The sequence below is a fragment of the Planococcus citri genome, chromosome 1, assembly GCF_950023065.1.
Source record: "Planococcus citri chromosome 1, ihPlaCitr1.1, whole genome shotgun sequence".
In the NCBI taxonomy this organism is placed as follows: Eukaryota; Metazoa; Arthropoda; class Insecta; order Hemiptera; family Pseudococcidae; genus Planococcus; species Planococcus citri.
In genome coordinates, this window is record NC_088677.1 from 41,541,580 (window position 1) to 41,558,998 (window position 17,419).

General features: G+C 33.6%; 1 protein-coding gene across 1 annotated transcript in view; it reads left to right on the forward strand.

The window, feature by feature from the left end:
• The window catches only part of cnc (cap-n-collar), a 91,205-nt gene that overhangs the window by 21,817 nt on the left and 51,969 nt on the right, over positions 1–17,419 (forward strand). The window contains exons 3-4 of the mRNA XM_065344908.1: positions 10,840–11,073; positions 13,148–13,256. Of these exons, the coding sequence (XP_065200980.1) occupies positions 10,840–11,073; positions 13,148–13,256 (343 nt within the window). The remainder of the gene's footprint in view (positions 1–10,839; positions 11,074–13,147; positions 13,257–17,419) is intronic.

Sequence of the window (17,419 nt, forward strand, 5' to 3'; positions counted from 1 at the left end):
GCGCAGTCATTGTAGATATATTTGACAGTTTGAAATTGTTACGTCGTGGTATGGCATCCTACACTTAATGTTTGAAGACAATTTCAATTTGTGTTATCCAGCCAACATTGTGTGTATTCAACAAAAATAGGTAAAATGTGATGATTCTTTATAGTTGCTTTATGATTGAAGTATGTATTATTTCGATCTCTCTCTATGTAAGTATATAGATAAAAATTACGTCAATCTCATTGGCTCTTGAATGGTTTTCTCCCTAGAATTTTGGAATTTTCTGTTAAATTTTGAATTTAAACGTAAGCCTTGATGTACGATTGTACCCGTGTTCTTGCGGGTGAATCGTGAATATCAGTATTGCGTCGATTTGTTCAACTTTTTAATGTGCAGCGATTCAAAAAAGCCCCCAGTTCGTTAACCTGTAGATATTAGTGTAGATGCAATTCATCGTGATGATTCATTTTATTAGCCTCTTAGATATCAGTAAAAGAATGAAAATATGTTTAATCTGAATTGAAGAAATGAGAGGTTGAGAGAAAAATGATATACCTATTTCAATTTAAATTACGTAGAGGTCTAAGTTTTGGTCAATTTTGAGTGGAAAAATGGAAGTTTTCAACAACAAAAAAATCTTGTTTGTTTTAAACCCATTTAGTGTTATTTTGTGTGCGCAGTTTCAGTCGATTCAGATCTTGCGGAAATTTGGAAATTTTATGAAATTATAAGTACTCATATGTACTCAAAAATAACTATTTACCTATAGTTACTTTGTATGATTTTTTTTATAGTTCAAAATCGATCTTTCTACATGACTGCGAAGTTTAACAGAGACCTAACATTGTAAATTTATAAAAGATTTTGAGTAGATATGTAATTTTAACGTACTGCGAGAAACATATGAACTCATTATAGCCTGGAGTTTTTAGAATTTTTGATTTGTTCGGTAACATAAAAATACCTAATAGAAATTTGAAAAAAATTAAACCTGCAGGTTAATTCAAGCTTATCACGTGTGATTTCAGTGTTTGTTAAATGCTTTTTATTTCCTGATTAACCCTGCTATATTTTGAATAATTTTACAGATAAACTGTTACAAATTTTGTTGGAATTTTCCAAAAATATTTACCCCATTACGTATTTTTGATCAATTGATCATGTAGGTAGGTACTAGGTATAGGTAGATACATTTTTATGCAGCAGAATAAAACATTATCCTTTTATACATGTACGAATAGTCGAATACTGATTCTGTAAGCAGATTTTCATATGATTATAAGCTTAAATTGAGAAAGCAATAATTGTAGATACGTTTGATAATTTTGATTTTCCCCATCTTCCTGCGTTTCTTAAGTATCGATGCAACACTTACGAATTCGAATTATTACGTAATCGGTGGAAGGGTGTTAGATGGACCAATGAAAAAATCGTGTGAAGGAGGGCGGATCTTTGTAAAACTTGAATCTCCGGAGGACAATGCGTTGCGAACTACTTCGGTACCTCTACGTTCCCTTTTGCTTTGCCGCCATGCTTGTCTGAAGAAAAACTGCAGAACGATTCACAGTGTTGCGCCGGCAAGAGCTAATGACGCGTGACTTATTCTCTCTGAATTCGAATTCCGTATATCTGAATTGAATTTTTTTTCAACATTTCTGCGCCCATAGGCTTTGTAATAAACTTGCGATACGTTTTTTTTTAAATCGATTTTGAGCTTCTTTTTTTCTCTCGAGACGATTAATTATTTGAGATATTTATAGTCGGTTTTCAGAATGTCTATGGAATTGATGGTATATTTTTTCGAAGCTTACCTATATTATTTCAATTTTTTCTTATTGATGGATATAGTACCTATACCTACAATTCAGCAATTATTTGATAAGGGAAGGGGAAAATTTATTTGATGTTTTCAAAAGTAAAACTAAAACTTGAGATCGTTTTAGCCTACGGCAAGTAAAAATTGATGGATTGCTGTTGAAGTGTGCATCTTAATTTTAAATGGTTTTTAAAAGATCGTTTTACTTACCTATAGGTAAATCAAATGTGCACGTTGATATGTGCATACGTATACTTATTTGTAATAAAATTATATGAATATTAGGAAATGAAGCTGAGATGAGACTTATTTCTTTTTTCCATTTGAAAAGTTTCATTATCAGAAAAGATTTTTCGTAAATAGAAATTTTTGCTCAACAAGAGAGTAAGCTCATAATAGACTTTAACTATTGTACCTATACTTGTTATTGCTACAGAGTGTGCATGCGTGTTGATATTGAATTAATTTGGAATACGAGATGTAGAAAAAACGCTTGTTGTAATTGGTTGGACAATGGCGTATAATAGAACTCGTTCGTTAGCTTTGCATATCCCACAATTGAAACTTCAATTATGTTTTATCAAATGCGCTATGAAAAAATTTAATATTTTAATCGACTTAATTGGCGCTCCGACATGAATGTTACACTTTATGGGACTATTATTGCTGCATCGGAATAAAAACATCGTTTATCTTTGTAAAAGCCTTCTTGTTCAATTAGGACCTATAAACGAGTAATTTTGAATTTTTTTTCTTTCAAGCGGGCTTGTTTACCGCATGACGTTTGACGGTGATGATAATATATTAAATAAATTAGATATATAAAAAAAAAATATGGAAACGATAAGAAAAATTACAGCTTTTAATAATGTAGGTATATGAAATTCTTGTTTAACTTATTTGAGTACAAGCAAAATGACCCGCCCTTCGGGCAGGGAATAAATCACGCAAAATACCATATAATTACTGAGAAATTATAAAAAAATGATAATTTTTGGCATTTTTGTCATTTTTTGGCTGCATTGTAAAATTATTGATTTCATCCTAAGGTCCAATTCTCCTGGACGAATCCCAAATTTAGATGACATTTTTGAAAATCCAAAGCCCAGTGGACCATATCTACCTTTCAACTTGAGTCTATGATTAAAATTAGAAACTGTGCGATTCGAATCACAGAAATGAATCGCGAATCAATTTTGAATCGGATTCAGAATCAGACTCTGAATCGTGTTCAAAACAAAAGTGAATCGTTGTAGTTGAATCGCAGCATTGCGATTAAATTTTTTTTTATCAATTTACCAATCTTTCCAATCGGTGGGTTCAAGTCATTTTGTAGCCTACATCGATTTTTTTAAAAAATTTTAGATCCTTCAGCAGATTTTTGAAATTTGAAATTGCCACAAAATTTCATCAAATGGATTTAGAAAGCCAAAATTCAATCTGCAAACTAATTTCTGACCCTATGTAATCTAGTGCAAGTGCTTGCAACTCGTTTTGAAGCTTCTAGTTAATGTTTTGGTCATTCAAGGTCGACATTACACGAAACTTAGGGGATACCATAAGCTATTGATTAGATAGACATCCCTCCCCAAAGTTAAATCTTGAAAACGTTCTGGCCGACTCGACGAAATCGTTAAGTTTTGTAAATTTTTAGTCTTAATGAAGGGCTTTATTTATCAGAAAAAAAAATGTTTTTTTACTTCTCGAAATCCAAAATTTTGAGAGCTTTTGCCCTAAACTTGATTGGGTCGTTTTGCTTATGTTTTTTAAAACTGAAATTTCTACAAAAAATCACTCAAATTTTCAAGTTTTTAAGCCAAAAAATCGAATTCTTCCCATAAAAAAACATCGTTCTCTCAATCTCAATTATCAAAATAAAAATTTTCAAAAGATTTTGCCCTCGCTATTCTTGAGATGAGGGCAAGATTAGCATTTTACCTACATCAAAGCAACTTGGCAATTTTTAATTCAAAATTCCCAGGATTTAAACTAATTTTACACTGGACATTCAAAAAAATTAGACCATTATTTTTAAGTCAAAAAATCGAATTCTTCTCATAAAAAAAAACATCGTTCTCTCAATCTCAACTATCAAAATGAAAATTTTCAAAAGCTTTTGCCCTCGCTTTTCCTGACTCAATTTGTTTGATGATTATATTTGTATTACAAAATCATAATCAAAATTTTTGATAAGTGATAATAGGCTATGAATGTAACCTAATTACCCACATAGATGTTTCAAATTTTTAGTCTAGTAAAGGGATTATATTGCCGATTTTTTTTTGAATTTGAAGCACATTTTTGGTTCAGGCCTGTTCGTTTTTGTTTGGGTCTTTTTGCTTTCGTTTTTTAAAACTGAAACTTCTATAATGAATCACTTAAATTTTGAAATTTTCAAGCCAAAAGATGAAATTCTTCCCATAACAAAAACATTGTTCTTTCTATTATCAAAATTAAAATTTTCAAATTCCATCTTCCTATATACATGAGATGAGGGCAAGATTAGCATTATACCTACATCAAGGCAACTTGGCAATTTTTTATTCAAAATTCCCTGGATTTAAACTAATTTTACACTGAACATTCAAAAAAATTAGACCATTCTGGATGTATTTATCAAATTTCTTGTAGGTATGTTGTATATTTAAACTGATTTTATGCAAGGTGTAAAAATTTTAATGACAATCAAAAGAAAAATCTAACCATTGGGATATACTTATCAAATTTCATGTTTTGAAACTGATTTTATGCAAGGAGTAAAAATTCCAAATTGACTAAGTGAAAAAAAAATTCAAAAGAAAAATCTAACCATTGGGATATACTTATCAAATTTCATGTTTTGAAACTGATTTTATGCAAGGAGTAAAAATTCCAAATTGACTAAGTGAAAAAAAAATTGGAGTTGAAGAGATATGATTGGCCAACGGGTTCAATGTTCATCCATACTTTTCAAATTTCTTCAGGAATAGATCCACCTTTGGTCTCCTATTCTCAAAGCACCTATGTTGAAAATCGAAGCTTTGATTTGATGATTTTGTAAAATGCTTAGCAAATCGGAAATATTCAGCGGCGAAATGAAAGCTCTTGATGACGTCATCTTCGTGACGTCATCAAAACTTTGAAGCTTAATTGCAGCTTTTTAAGGCCTCTAATCGCGAAAAAAACTTCAGTACAACCATCTACGCATCACGCTGAACATTTTGAGTATCTTTTCACAATTTTCCGTCCAGCCGTTTTGCAGTGATGGCGTTACAAAGAAAACACCACTTCAATTTATTAAGTAGATGTGTCTATTTTGTCCAATTGTTTCAATTTGAATTCTTTTATGATAGCCTGTACAGAGTTGAGAGTAGGTATTTGGTAGACTTTTTTTTCGTTCAACAGGGTTGACTATACGATTTTAAGGGTGCCCATTTGAACTTGAGCGGCAAAAAAAATGATAAAACAGCACAAGAAATACATACTTAAATAATATTCTAATTACGTTTGATTTGATTAAAATTCATTTTGATCAAATTTAATCCAGAAATTGTTTAGATTCAATCTATCTATGTCATTTAATCACTTTTTTTCACAAAATTTAATTTAATCTGTTGATGAAGCTTGGTAGCTGTGATTTTAACCGAAATTTATTATTCATCCAAACATGCAATTCGGTTATAGTGAGTAGATAAGCATGGCTTGAGAAAACTATTAAAAATACCGAAAAATTGCCATAAAAACTGAAAAAAAAAATGAAAGAATTTGAAAGAAAATGAAAGCGTGTCCCCAAAAGGTTTGTAGATGAGTATTATTATTCTCAAAAATTGCTGTTCAGTCGTATATATAAAATTGGAAGTTTTATTTTAAATTGACCGGTACAGAAATGTTTGAATCTCGTGGAGAAAAATCAAAAAAATCACAAAAAATACATCACCAGAGTAAACTTTAAAAATGTTGAATTCTATTTTTCGATTTTTGGCAAATTTTTGAAACTTCAAAAGCTTATATTTTTCACGAAAAACTCAAAATTTGAATAAGTTTGAGGTAAGAAACTAAAAATAGAATTCTATCCTATTTTTGAGCTCCGGAATCGATTGGTTGTGATTTCGAGTCGTATTGGCGCCTTCGGCGAATTTTTGGCTTTTCCATTGGAAAAATTGCTTTCAAGCAATAAAAGCGTAAGTGAGATTCAGCTCCATGTCAACTTGGGTTCGCCGTCTTATGATGACTCTTTCGATAGAGAAATTATAACTATGAAATGCGTCTTTGCCGGCTCAAATTCAAAATTGTCTTCAAAAGTTTCTCGCAAGCGCGTTATAATAATTAAAATTGAAAAAAAAAATGAAAAATTCCTCCTACAAAATCCATTGATGGCGATTTTAAGCCGTCTTGGCCATGGCCCCTCCAATGGATTTTTGAATTTTATAGCTTTCGAAAAATTGATCTTGAAAAAAACCAGCAACAAGAGCAAATAGAATCCAGTATACTTAGTTACTTATAAACTTAAATTTATCGCTTTTGCAAATCCATTTTACGTTGATCGTTGGAAGCATCAGAACTACGTAGAACTAAGTACCATCAACCGATTTTAGTGCAAAAAAATAGAATATTAACCAAACTACAGCTTTCCACCTAATTTTTCATCCAAATTTCGTGTTTTTTTTAGAATATATGAGACGAAATTTAAATGTTCAGAAATTACAAAAATCAACGAAAGGAAATTATGTACCTAGCTTTTGAAATTTGGCCTAATGGTATATTTTTAGATAGGTGCTCTTTCGATTTTTCTCTAATGCGAAAATTTTCCCATCTCAAATTTAAACATTTTGGATTCGTATTCGATAAAATATAATATATAGTATCGATGTACCTATTTAATCAACATTGATAGTGTTCAAAAAATTATGGGTGGCTGAAATGCAAAGGAAAAGAAAATTGATTTTTTAGCAAATTTTTAATATGGCTCAATCAATTTTCAGATGCCACTATACCTACAGAGTGTCTAAAAAGTCAGTATTCCGATTTTCACATTTCAAAAAGCTTTAGTTTTTTTTGTAAAAAATCAAAAACTAAAGCTTTTTGAAATGTAAAAATTGGAATACTGACTTTTTAGCCACTCTGTGGATACCTTGAATTTTATATCCTCCTTGTACGTCATCTTATCGATTTTTAGGTCTACTTATTTGAACAGATTTTTCTCGAATTTCCAACCGTGTATTACCATTATATTCTTCTTGCAAAATTTAATACCTATATTTTTGCATAATTGTTTATTTTATTGTTTGTTGATTCATTTTTGTTCAATTTTTCAATCATAAAATCGGATATCTTATTCTCGTATAACGTTATAATTTTCATGCTGTTTTATCTCCCGAGTCCATGCTAATGACCCCAACCCTCCACCAAATTGATCTAACGAAAAATCGCTTTCTACGGATGTGAGGTGTAGACTTTTTTTTTGCAATTTTTTATTCAAGTACCTTGCGCTCCTTTGAAAAATACAGCCACCTATACATACAATAGAATTTTTTTTTTAAAAAAAGGGTTAATATACGCATTCGTGTATGTAGACGAAGTAGGTGCATAATAATTGAAACCACCCGCCGAAAATGACACAGGTTCTTTGTTGTTTTTACAAGAAGCCTTTCTTGAACCTTTGAAGAAGAGTCATTTGTCAAGTGGTGGATTATAAAAGAGTCGAGTAAGCCGAAGGTACGAGTTAAAAATGTAAAACTCACGCGGCAGGAAGACCGCAACTTTCAAAATATTACCTGGCCACCGTCGACATCACTTAACCTACCACAATTTCCCTTCAGGTCTTGGTAACCCATTAGTAACTAATAGATGTTCCTTTCCCGCTTTCAAAAGGTATACGACAAGGCGACTAAAATGTGAAATCGATTATAAAGTGGTGAGAATTCTCCCTTATTTTACATAGGTAAAATGTCAACGATTAAGGATGTACTGTGGATTGGGGCAACGCGAACGTAACAATAACACTTGTATTTGATTTTTAGATAAAATGAAAAGAGTTCTGTTTCGAAATTGTATTTACAAGTGGTTTTTTCGCCCAATTTTACGCTATAAAGGTATTAGGTAATACTGTATCTGACGTTTTTATCTATATGTAATTTTGCTCGTTTGCGGTGGTGGTAATATTCTTTACCATCATTTTTCAATACTTAGGTATATATATACTTAATATGTACTTATAGGTACCTACCTACCTACCTACCTATCAAGCAGTCTGGTCGGACTGCCCCGCCAAGCTAAAAAAAATATTCTTAATAAGCGATTTTATATTTATACACATCAAACGAATTTATTTGGAGGTTTATACCGGAAAGATCTCCTCGTGTGAGTAATTTAAAGATCCCATACGGATTAATGAGCACGATTGGATGACATTTTTCGAAATACTATAATTGCTGATAAATTCTCACTCCATAACTTACTGGAAGATCTTAGCTAAAACGATACAGAGGGATATCTACTTATCGCAACAGTTGTATATGTAGTATTTATAATTATTAAGCTATACATGTATTTATTTTATTTTCTATTGTTTTACCATGGCTTTAGACTTATTCCCCAAGGAACCAAAGTTGAGTATTATTGTCCTTCGTATGGAAACTGCGTACAGTGCGATAATTGATGAAAGTCGGTCAACGTCAAAATGAAACCCGCGAGAGTGTACTTGACTGGGCCGCGGGAATGGTAATCGCAATTACCGAACGCAGCTTGAAGTCTGCTTATAGTAAAATATGAAATTGTATGAATTCCAAAAGGGTCTGATCTAGCTGAGAAGCAAACTGATGAAAGTTCTCATTATATGGTAAAATAATTGACGGAGATTATTATAGGTCCTAAGGTGCTTTGTTCTTTTTGTTTCCATTAACGTTGCTATATTTATTCTGTATTTTAAAACCTTGTAAATTTCCAATCCGAGCATACCTTTACCTATACCTACTTATTTGATTTTGAAATATCGATTCGATGTTTTAAATTCTATGCTTAGAAAATCTAAAGAAATCAATTTTGTTTTTTTGGTATTTTTCAACCTATTTCAGTCAATTTAAAACCGTTGGTATTATATTAAATTAAATAAAGAAGCCTTTAAATATCTTGATAGTATCAACTTGTTTTGAAATATTAGATTTATTCGATAGGCACTGAGGATTTCTATGACTTCATGTACCTAAGTAAGCTTTCAATTTATCCAAAAACACAAACTTTTCGTTCGAATCAAATTTTTCATACTTACATATTTTTTATACCGTCGTCGTCGACGTGGTTCCTTGTCCTTTACAGGACATAAGCTAATTGAAAATTCTTTTTTTTTACACTGCATGAATTGAATAGGCTATGTTTTTCCATTAGAAATATAACTCCAGTTTTTTGCACAAAAACAAGATGGAGTTTGTGGGAAAAAATGTTTTATGCCTATTGGTTTATAATTTTTTCTCCTTTACGAGGGATCTATCAGAAATGCCCCCGTGTCGATTCAAATAAAGTTTACTCTGGTATACTAGTGTAGGTACTTGGAAGAGTATTGTCCATCTTTGAAATCATGTAGAGAGAGAAAAAAAAAACAAATTTTATATTCAGTATTCAGTACATATAAATACGAAAAGAAAAATCCTGATTCAATTATTCATGGAGCCGAGCCGGTGGCCATTTTAAATATTTAAAACGTTTCTATGCTCATATTTCCCTCCTACTAAACGAGAAGATTAGAACTCCGATAGTCATAGGTTCAATTTTGAAACAAGTATATGTAAAAAGACATTCCTTTCCGATCGCAATGGTCTTATTATAATTATACCCTGTTCGAAGAACGTCTGTCACTACACACGTACAAATGCAACCCATTCGAATACAAGCTGGAAATGAATTTCTGACGGAGGAAAGCCGGTTTTTTTTCCTATACGAACGTTAATCAAAATGAGGATGAAGATTGTACACGCGTATTATACTCGAAATTCATTTCTAAAAATGATTATCCTCCATTGTGTATTTCCCATCGGAAAGAAAATCATGGATTATTACAAATTTTACCCAGATTCCGTTCAGTTTGAGAGTAATTTCGGCCAAAATTACGCCTTTGTAGGCCAAAAATCAACCTACAAAATTGCATTGGTTCGTGAAGTCGAACGTCAACAATGCGAATAGATTTCTTAATACAATTAAAGATAGCTTTCAATAACCAGCATAGGTAATAGGTATAGTATACATATACCTACCTACGTACATTTAATAAGTTTGACAACATACGCGCGTCCTACGAAATACTCGAAAAGATTATATGACTCCATAGGTTACCTGCTGCCATCTGATAAAGTCGCTTGATGGAATGACATTTTGACACATTGGCGTTTTCTTTTATCAAAACGTTTTTAAATACCTATAGCCTTGTACGTAAATGATCACAACGCTGTTGGTTCGGCGGTTGTAATAATTTAATACGCGGTCTTTCTCTATAAATAATATAAATGATTCTTTTAAAAGTTACTTCAACAAGCTGCAAGTAGATATACCGAATCCGTTTGGGATAAAAAACGGTCGTTTACCTTTGCAGGTTTCAAAATTCAACATGTCAACATTGTCTTACGATAATATATAGGTACCTACGTTGATTCTCCGACATGGAATAATTCCCAGAAATCGACAACGTTGAACTTGCAAATCTATCTTGGTATTATCGTCGAAATTTTTCAACTTGGATAAATCATAAAATGAAATCCCATAGGAAAATTACTTATTGCACAATTGTCAGCAGGATTTAAATATAGATATTCGCTCGTTACATCATAAATTTGACTCTTTGATTTTACCACTTGAAAAAAATCATTGACGTAGAATTAGGTAAATGCTTAAATAATATGATGTAATTTCTATTTTCTCGCGGTGTATGCAGGTACTTCAAATTTAGATACCACATAACCCTAAGTGATATCGTTTGGTCGATCATTCTTTTCCTCGCGTGAAATTTGTACACAGTTGTGAAGTTACGAACGTGTAATCTAATCCAACGGTTATTATATGTATTGTAGGATTTGGACGTAATAGAAACACTATGGAAGTACGATGCCGAAGTAGAAAATGCAGAGCTTTCCGAAGATGTCTTGGAAACTGGAAGTACGAGCGGGACTGTGTCTCCTCCGGACGAACCGTATGCTCCAGATGGATCGCCTTCCATCACGCCGGAAAATTCGAGCCCTTCGGATGAACCAGTTCCTAGAAATAGTTCCAATGCGTCGAGTCGCAGGAAAATCCAATCCGATGAGGTAAAAACTTAAATTTAAAAACGTGTAATTTTTAGACGGGTAAATATGGCATGGGTAACGAATTTCAAGAGTAAGTTTCATGCGGTGGCATATCTTAACAAAAGTAAATACGAATTTTGAAAAACAGTTAATCGAACTCGTGATGCGAGCTACGATTATGTCGAATGTCGATGTATCGGACAAGTAGGGATTTTATTTTCCCAGTGTACAGTCGTGTTAACCTTACCTTATTTGGAGTTTTCAAACGTTCTTAAGTTCTTCTTAATTATGAGAGTAATGTGATGAAATTTTTCTTTCTAATCTAATGCTTTAATCAGATTTAGTTTTTTTCCCCCGAACCGATTTATGAAGTAAGTTCTTGAATTAATTGCAATCGAACAAAGGTACATAGTCAAAATGTAAAACACTTGTGGACTAAATATACTTAGGATTTAGTTTACTTTTAGTATCCGAATCAATTTCATCGAAATGCGACGAAGGACACACCGTCGAGCAAAAATTATTGAAAAGGATAAAAATTATAGGCGCCTTTTGAAATGTTAATTTTTTTTCACCTTCGTATAAAATTCTTTCCATTTTTCTTATTCATTTGCGATTCCGTTTTCAATGCTTTTTGAAAAAAGATTAATGCTTACTTACGAAACATTTTAAACAAAAAATAAAACTTCACGTCCAACTCTCTGGCAGTATCATGGAAAAACAAGCTGCCTTGGCCCCCGGTTCTTACCTCAGAAATCTGGCTCCAATTGAAAGATGGTGTGCTGTATAATTTTTTCAAATTGAATTGTAGTTCTCCAGAAGAATTGTTTTTCTCCTTCGGTCTGCAATTCTGTTACTTGAACCGCATTTTTCAAATAATAAATCAGATTTTTCAATATACATCCCCCTTTTGGTTCGGTTTATACTCAAAGCATCACGATGCAACTTTTTTACACTTAATCTGTGTTTTGGAGGTCGTAGACCGTTGTTAGTCAAATAATTATTCAAAAATCATGCCCTTAATCGTGCGGTAAGTATAATTTCAAGAAATTAGCTCAGTTTTTCAGACTTTTGTTTATTATGTAATCTGGATTGAGAATAAGGATTGTTGAAGCTCTGCGTATGTAGGTATTGGATTGCGTATACAAAAGGAAATACATTTTTAAAAATTATTTTTCAACTCTGTTTAACAAACTTTTACAAGTTGCATGGAAATAAATGTCTCCCAAGTTTCATTCAAAGCGTTATCTATACCTACACTTGAAGTAGGTAATCCCTTTTTATCTTGAATAGTTATGAAATTTATTTCGATTAAAACTTGAGTATTTTTCGTAGCTAATACTCAGCGTGAATCAACTCAAAAATTTCATCCGCTACAATATTTCCTTCGTGTTAAATGTTGAAATAAATTTTCAAACGCGTTAAAATCTCGCATATTTCATTATTTTTAAAAAATAGTAAATGAATTAATCTTGACAGCAGAACGCTTCACTGTCATAAATAAAACGTTTAACTTAGTTTATGGATCACATTAAAGATGCATAGTTCATTAACATCTTTCTGTGTGAAGTTTTCGATTCGTTGCGCTGTAAGAGGAATTATCGTGTTGGAATGGAAGGGAGGAGTTCGGAGTGGGTGTTATCCGCTTCGCTCTTCATTACATTATTTTTTTTAAATGCTGTTACTATCGATTGTGGATGGGTGTCGGTGGTATTGGGCGATGCTAGTCGAGATGGTGCTCTATGGTTGCCTAGTGCAGACATGGCACGATAGGAATGTTCTCACGACCACGACTTCGATGGTCATGTCATTCACCGAAACAAGGGTACCTATACCTATACCATGGAGGCCGGCAACCCTGCCTGCCTTCTTCATCCGGCGTCACTGAGATTATGCTTGAATTTAAATACCGCTCTGTGTCCTATCCCACCCAAGTTTCCGGTCATCGAATACTCGACCCGATAATTTCTCTCAATTCGTGTTTCGTATATGCTTTTTATACTGCATGGGATTACTGATTTTTTAAAAGACTTTTTGTGATCTCGAGGGTACCTTATAGGACCTACCTATACAAAGATTCTTTGTTTTGTTTCAGACCAACAAGAACGCCAACGACGGAGAATTTACCAAAAAATTATTCCATGATGATTTGTTAGATTCAGATCCGTGGCTTGGTGCATCTTCTAGTTCAGCTTGGTTTTCCGGTAAGTTCCTTTCAATGCATGGAAATATAGGTATATTATTGGTATTTATTTGAAAAATGAAATGGCTATGAACAGAAATGGCTCGAGAGAAGGACAGCTTACCACCTCCCCTCTCGGCTCCCACTAAAGCTTGTGAAATGTTTTTCCGACGGGAAATTTGAATAACACTGCACATCAAGTCAAGAGAGTTTAGAAAAATCTGGTCAAATCGCTTAAAAGCGGCTGTTATAGCGTACTGGCGGTTTTACCATCGGTTTTATCCGCCGAATAGCGGAATTTCATCCAACAGGGAAGTTCATTTCGAGATGGAAAAATTGAGTAAATTGAATTTCTACAAATGTGCCATGTCTTTGGTAGCCTAAAACTTTCGCTATGTACGCAATGAAAATCATTTGCAGCATATTGGGGGAAATATTTGGATACATAATATGCATTGAGGAAAAAAGATAATGTACGTAATTACTATAGGGTAATTCTCAAAAAAAGAGTAAATTTTGGTATAGGGTACATAATTTTTAAAAACAAAAATCATTTTTTTGAAAAATTTCAAAAAAGAATCATTATAGTATAGATGATGTTGATGCCTACATTTTGTGGTGCTGGCCTGAATTCATTTATCTATGGGGTGCCGGGGGGGGGGGGTACGAGGGGCACAATAATAATTCAAAACTTGTCGTTCGACTTGGCAATCAAAAAGATACCTACTATTTTTCATTAGCATGACGCGGTATAACACATAAAAAATAGTACATGACCAAACTCTCGCTTTCTTAATACCATCAATATCTATACCTAGTTATTGCTGATATAGCTGCCATACGAAATTGATGAATTGAACTCCCTTAATAAAGTTTCGTTATTTGGCAAAAATCAGTGTGCTTCGACTTGCCTTTTTACGAAGATTCCTCAGTTTCTCCCAAACCTATTCATACTACTCCTTGATTTTTTCTGTTAAATGCCACTGGAGAGCCGAAATCTGACCCCTGAGTTCCAAATTTTGGCACTTTTCCTACTGTTGCGAATTAAGACCGGTATATGTAAGTGAAAATGAGGTGGGAATCAATTCTTACATCAATAAAAACGAGATGGGAATCAATTCGATCATTTTTCGCGTGTTTTGGGAATCAACTCACCAAATCCCCCCCCCTCCTATCCTCCGAGAAAAGTTGATGGCTTACGAACCAGGTAGATACGAGTATTTCAAAATTTTTCCAAAGGCTAGGAGTTGCACGAACGTGGATATATTCCTAATTTAAAAGTCGAACCTTTGAGTTTTCAGCTCATATCACTATCATGAACTTGTAAAATTGTTTTGAATTGACCAATGTCATACAACAGTTCTTGTAGTTCATATAATGGATAAAATGTTTTGAAAATTTCGTCAATGCGAGCGATGAAAAGATATGCATTTTGATGTTTGCGATGGTAGGTATAAATTGAAATATCTTGAATGAATTGTATACGAAGTTCGCAATAAACGTACCTACAAAGGTACTTTATGGGTACCTACTCGTGTATAGAGAGTCTGTAGATACAAATGGAGGTTAGCTTTGTTATAGTCTGTGAGTTCATTACGAAGTATTTCATTTTATTATATGTATCTAAATAAACGAGCTGCGACGAACAAAAAACTGTAACGAACGCGGTACAAAATACAGTAGTATTTCGAATAAGTATATATAAGAAGAATATAATCACATTGGTATATAATAGTGAAAAAATATTATTATAGGTTGTGTTGTATCCGAAATGTTCTCCTATACACATTCTGTTCTGTCCGTCCGATATCGCGTCTCTCTAATGTAATCTTCATTTCTTCTCCAGTTCTTTGCTGATCTTCGGACCATTACTTATCAAGTCTTATCAATTCCGTCCCTACTTTATGTAATTCTTTTTGATTCGTGAGCCTCATTGTATATAGTGTAGTCGGACCTTCCTTTTTATCCTCCCCGTTACCAATTCTTTAATCCCTTTGCACAGCGCGCGGCATTCATCAATTTAGAAACTATCATTAATCTTAGCCGAACGCCGACGGCGGACGAGAAAATTCATCGGTGAAAAAACCCCACCATTTTGTATTCGTTTCTTTTATTTCTACAAAATCCCCCTTTCCGCCGCTTTGACCCGTGTCAATGATATCGTTCTGGTCCGACATCGTTCTTCTCTCCCGTCGTAAATAGAAAAATTTTCAAGTTTCAAAAAAGGCGGGGGAGGGTTTAGCTCACCGACCGCTGAATCTGCCAACACCACCGCCATCGCCGTCGTTGACGTCGTCGTCCGTCGTCGTTTTCGTTTTCCACCCTTCGATTATGCCGAGTTTCTTTCAACACCAAACCAACTATACGTGTTATGGGGAAGCATAGAGGTACCGACCGTTTCCAGAGTTACGTGCCCCTTTTTTGCACCAATGAACATTGCTTGCTGCCTATACACATTCGAATTGATACGTTTGTATTTGTCGTATAGATTGAATCGTTTTGAACTTTCTATAAAGATCGTTATGAATGGAACTGTTATCTTTCAGATGTATGTATTTCGCACCTGGGTTCTTTATACAGTAGTTGATCTTAACCGTGTTTTGGCATAAGCAATTATGATGTACCTAAGTTGGCATTTACAATACCATGCCTCTTCTCTGTAGGTGCTTAGGTAAAACAGAAGTGTTTTTAATGTTGAATCAGTCGAGCATTTTCTCCTTTCTTAGAATTTTATTTCGTTTGTGAAAATTTTATTTTATTTTTTTGATGAAATTGAAATTAGTCTTTACCAATGAAGCAACCACTTTGAGCCTTCCTGCGAGTGTATTTTCTCGTAAGAACGGCTGAAAGGCGAGCAGTGTATTCTGTTTTTTTCTTTTGGTTGAAGGAGATTGCAGATCCGGTGTAATGTGTAGCTGCATGAAGAAACTTGTGTATATTGTAAATTGGTAGACTATACACCGTTACTTTGCAACCCTGTTCAACGATAAAGTTTGGCCATGTTGACTGTAGGTATAAAAAAGAAGTGTGCACACTGCGGAGTGAAGTAAATTGTGTACAAAGAAGAATTTCACACCGGAAGAAGAGTTTTCAAACAAACGGCAATGATAAGAGACCGCGTTCGCCATCAATCATATTTCGTCTTAGTTATCGGTTATGAAGTTCGTACTACACGGATACCAAAGAAATTTGCCATCAAAACAAACTTTTCAACTATATGAGGGAATACTTACTTTCCAATTGTCGAGCGAAACTAATCGATGCTATTCGGTGAACAATATACGTATTAGCGGATACTGCGACTTGCCGAGGTACAGTATCGCTTGAAAAAGAAAATAAGTATATACGGTACGGTTGTCTAGCGGACCATCCGTTCTTCAAACTATGACAGATATTTTGCTACGGCTTCTCTTTTTTACGCTTCTTTGTTCGGGATACTTTTTTAAAGGATGATGGAAATTTCGTTCGAAAAAAAAATCCCGGTCTTGTTTCCACATTGTACATAGCGTGTGTATCTATCTATACCCACATTATGATTATAACCAGTAGTGAAACAGACAATACCATAATGTGTATCATAGTACGGTAAGTACTCAAGATACATATCTGTATCGTAAGAATCTCCCCAAAAAAAGAGTCGAGTATTATAATGGATTTTACCTGGGAAATGGTGAAAAAAATGGTTGAAGAATTCTTGTTTGAGTTTTCTGGAAATTCTGTCTTGAGTTGGGTTTGAGATGAAGTTTTGAATCTGATATTTACCTAAAGTTTCCGTGAGATGGACTGAAATTGAGAAAAATTGTTTGGAAACTATTTTAGAAAATAATTTGAAAATCAAAAAATCGCTCATTTTGTTATAATGTAGTTTGACCTGTGGAACTCTGGTGCCCTTTAGAGTTTCTAGCCAGGTAGCTATACCTAAAGCTACATTGATGTCTACATTATTTTTCTGGCCAGAATTAAAGAAAAATACGATCTCATGAATTTTTCTGAGTTGCTATGTTGATTACTTTTTTACGTCTTTATAATTGCACATTGGAGAAAATGAACCTCATCATCTCAACTCTTAAACGCCTCGCCGCGCCGCGCCTGGGAGAAGTTCAAGCGATAAATTTTAAGAATTTTCATGAGAGAAGTTGGACTAAACAATCAGATTGTGATGTTTGAAGAGAAAATAGAATTTGA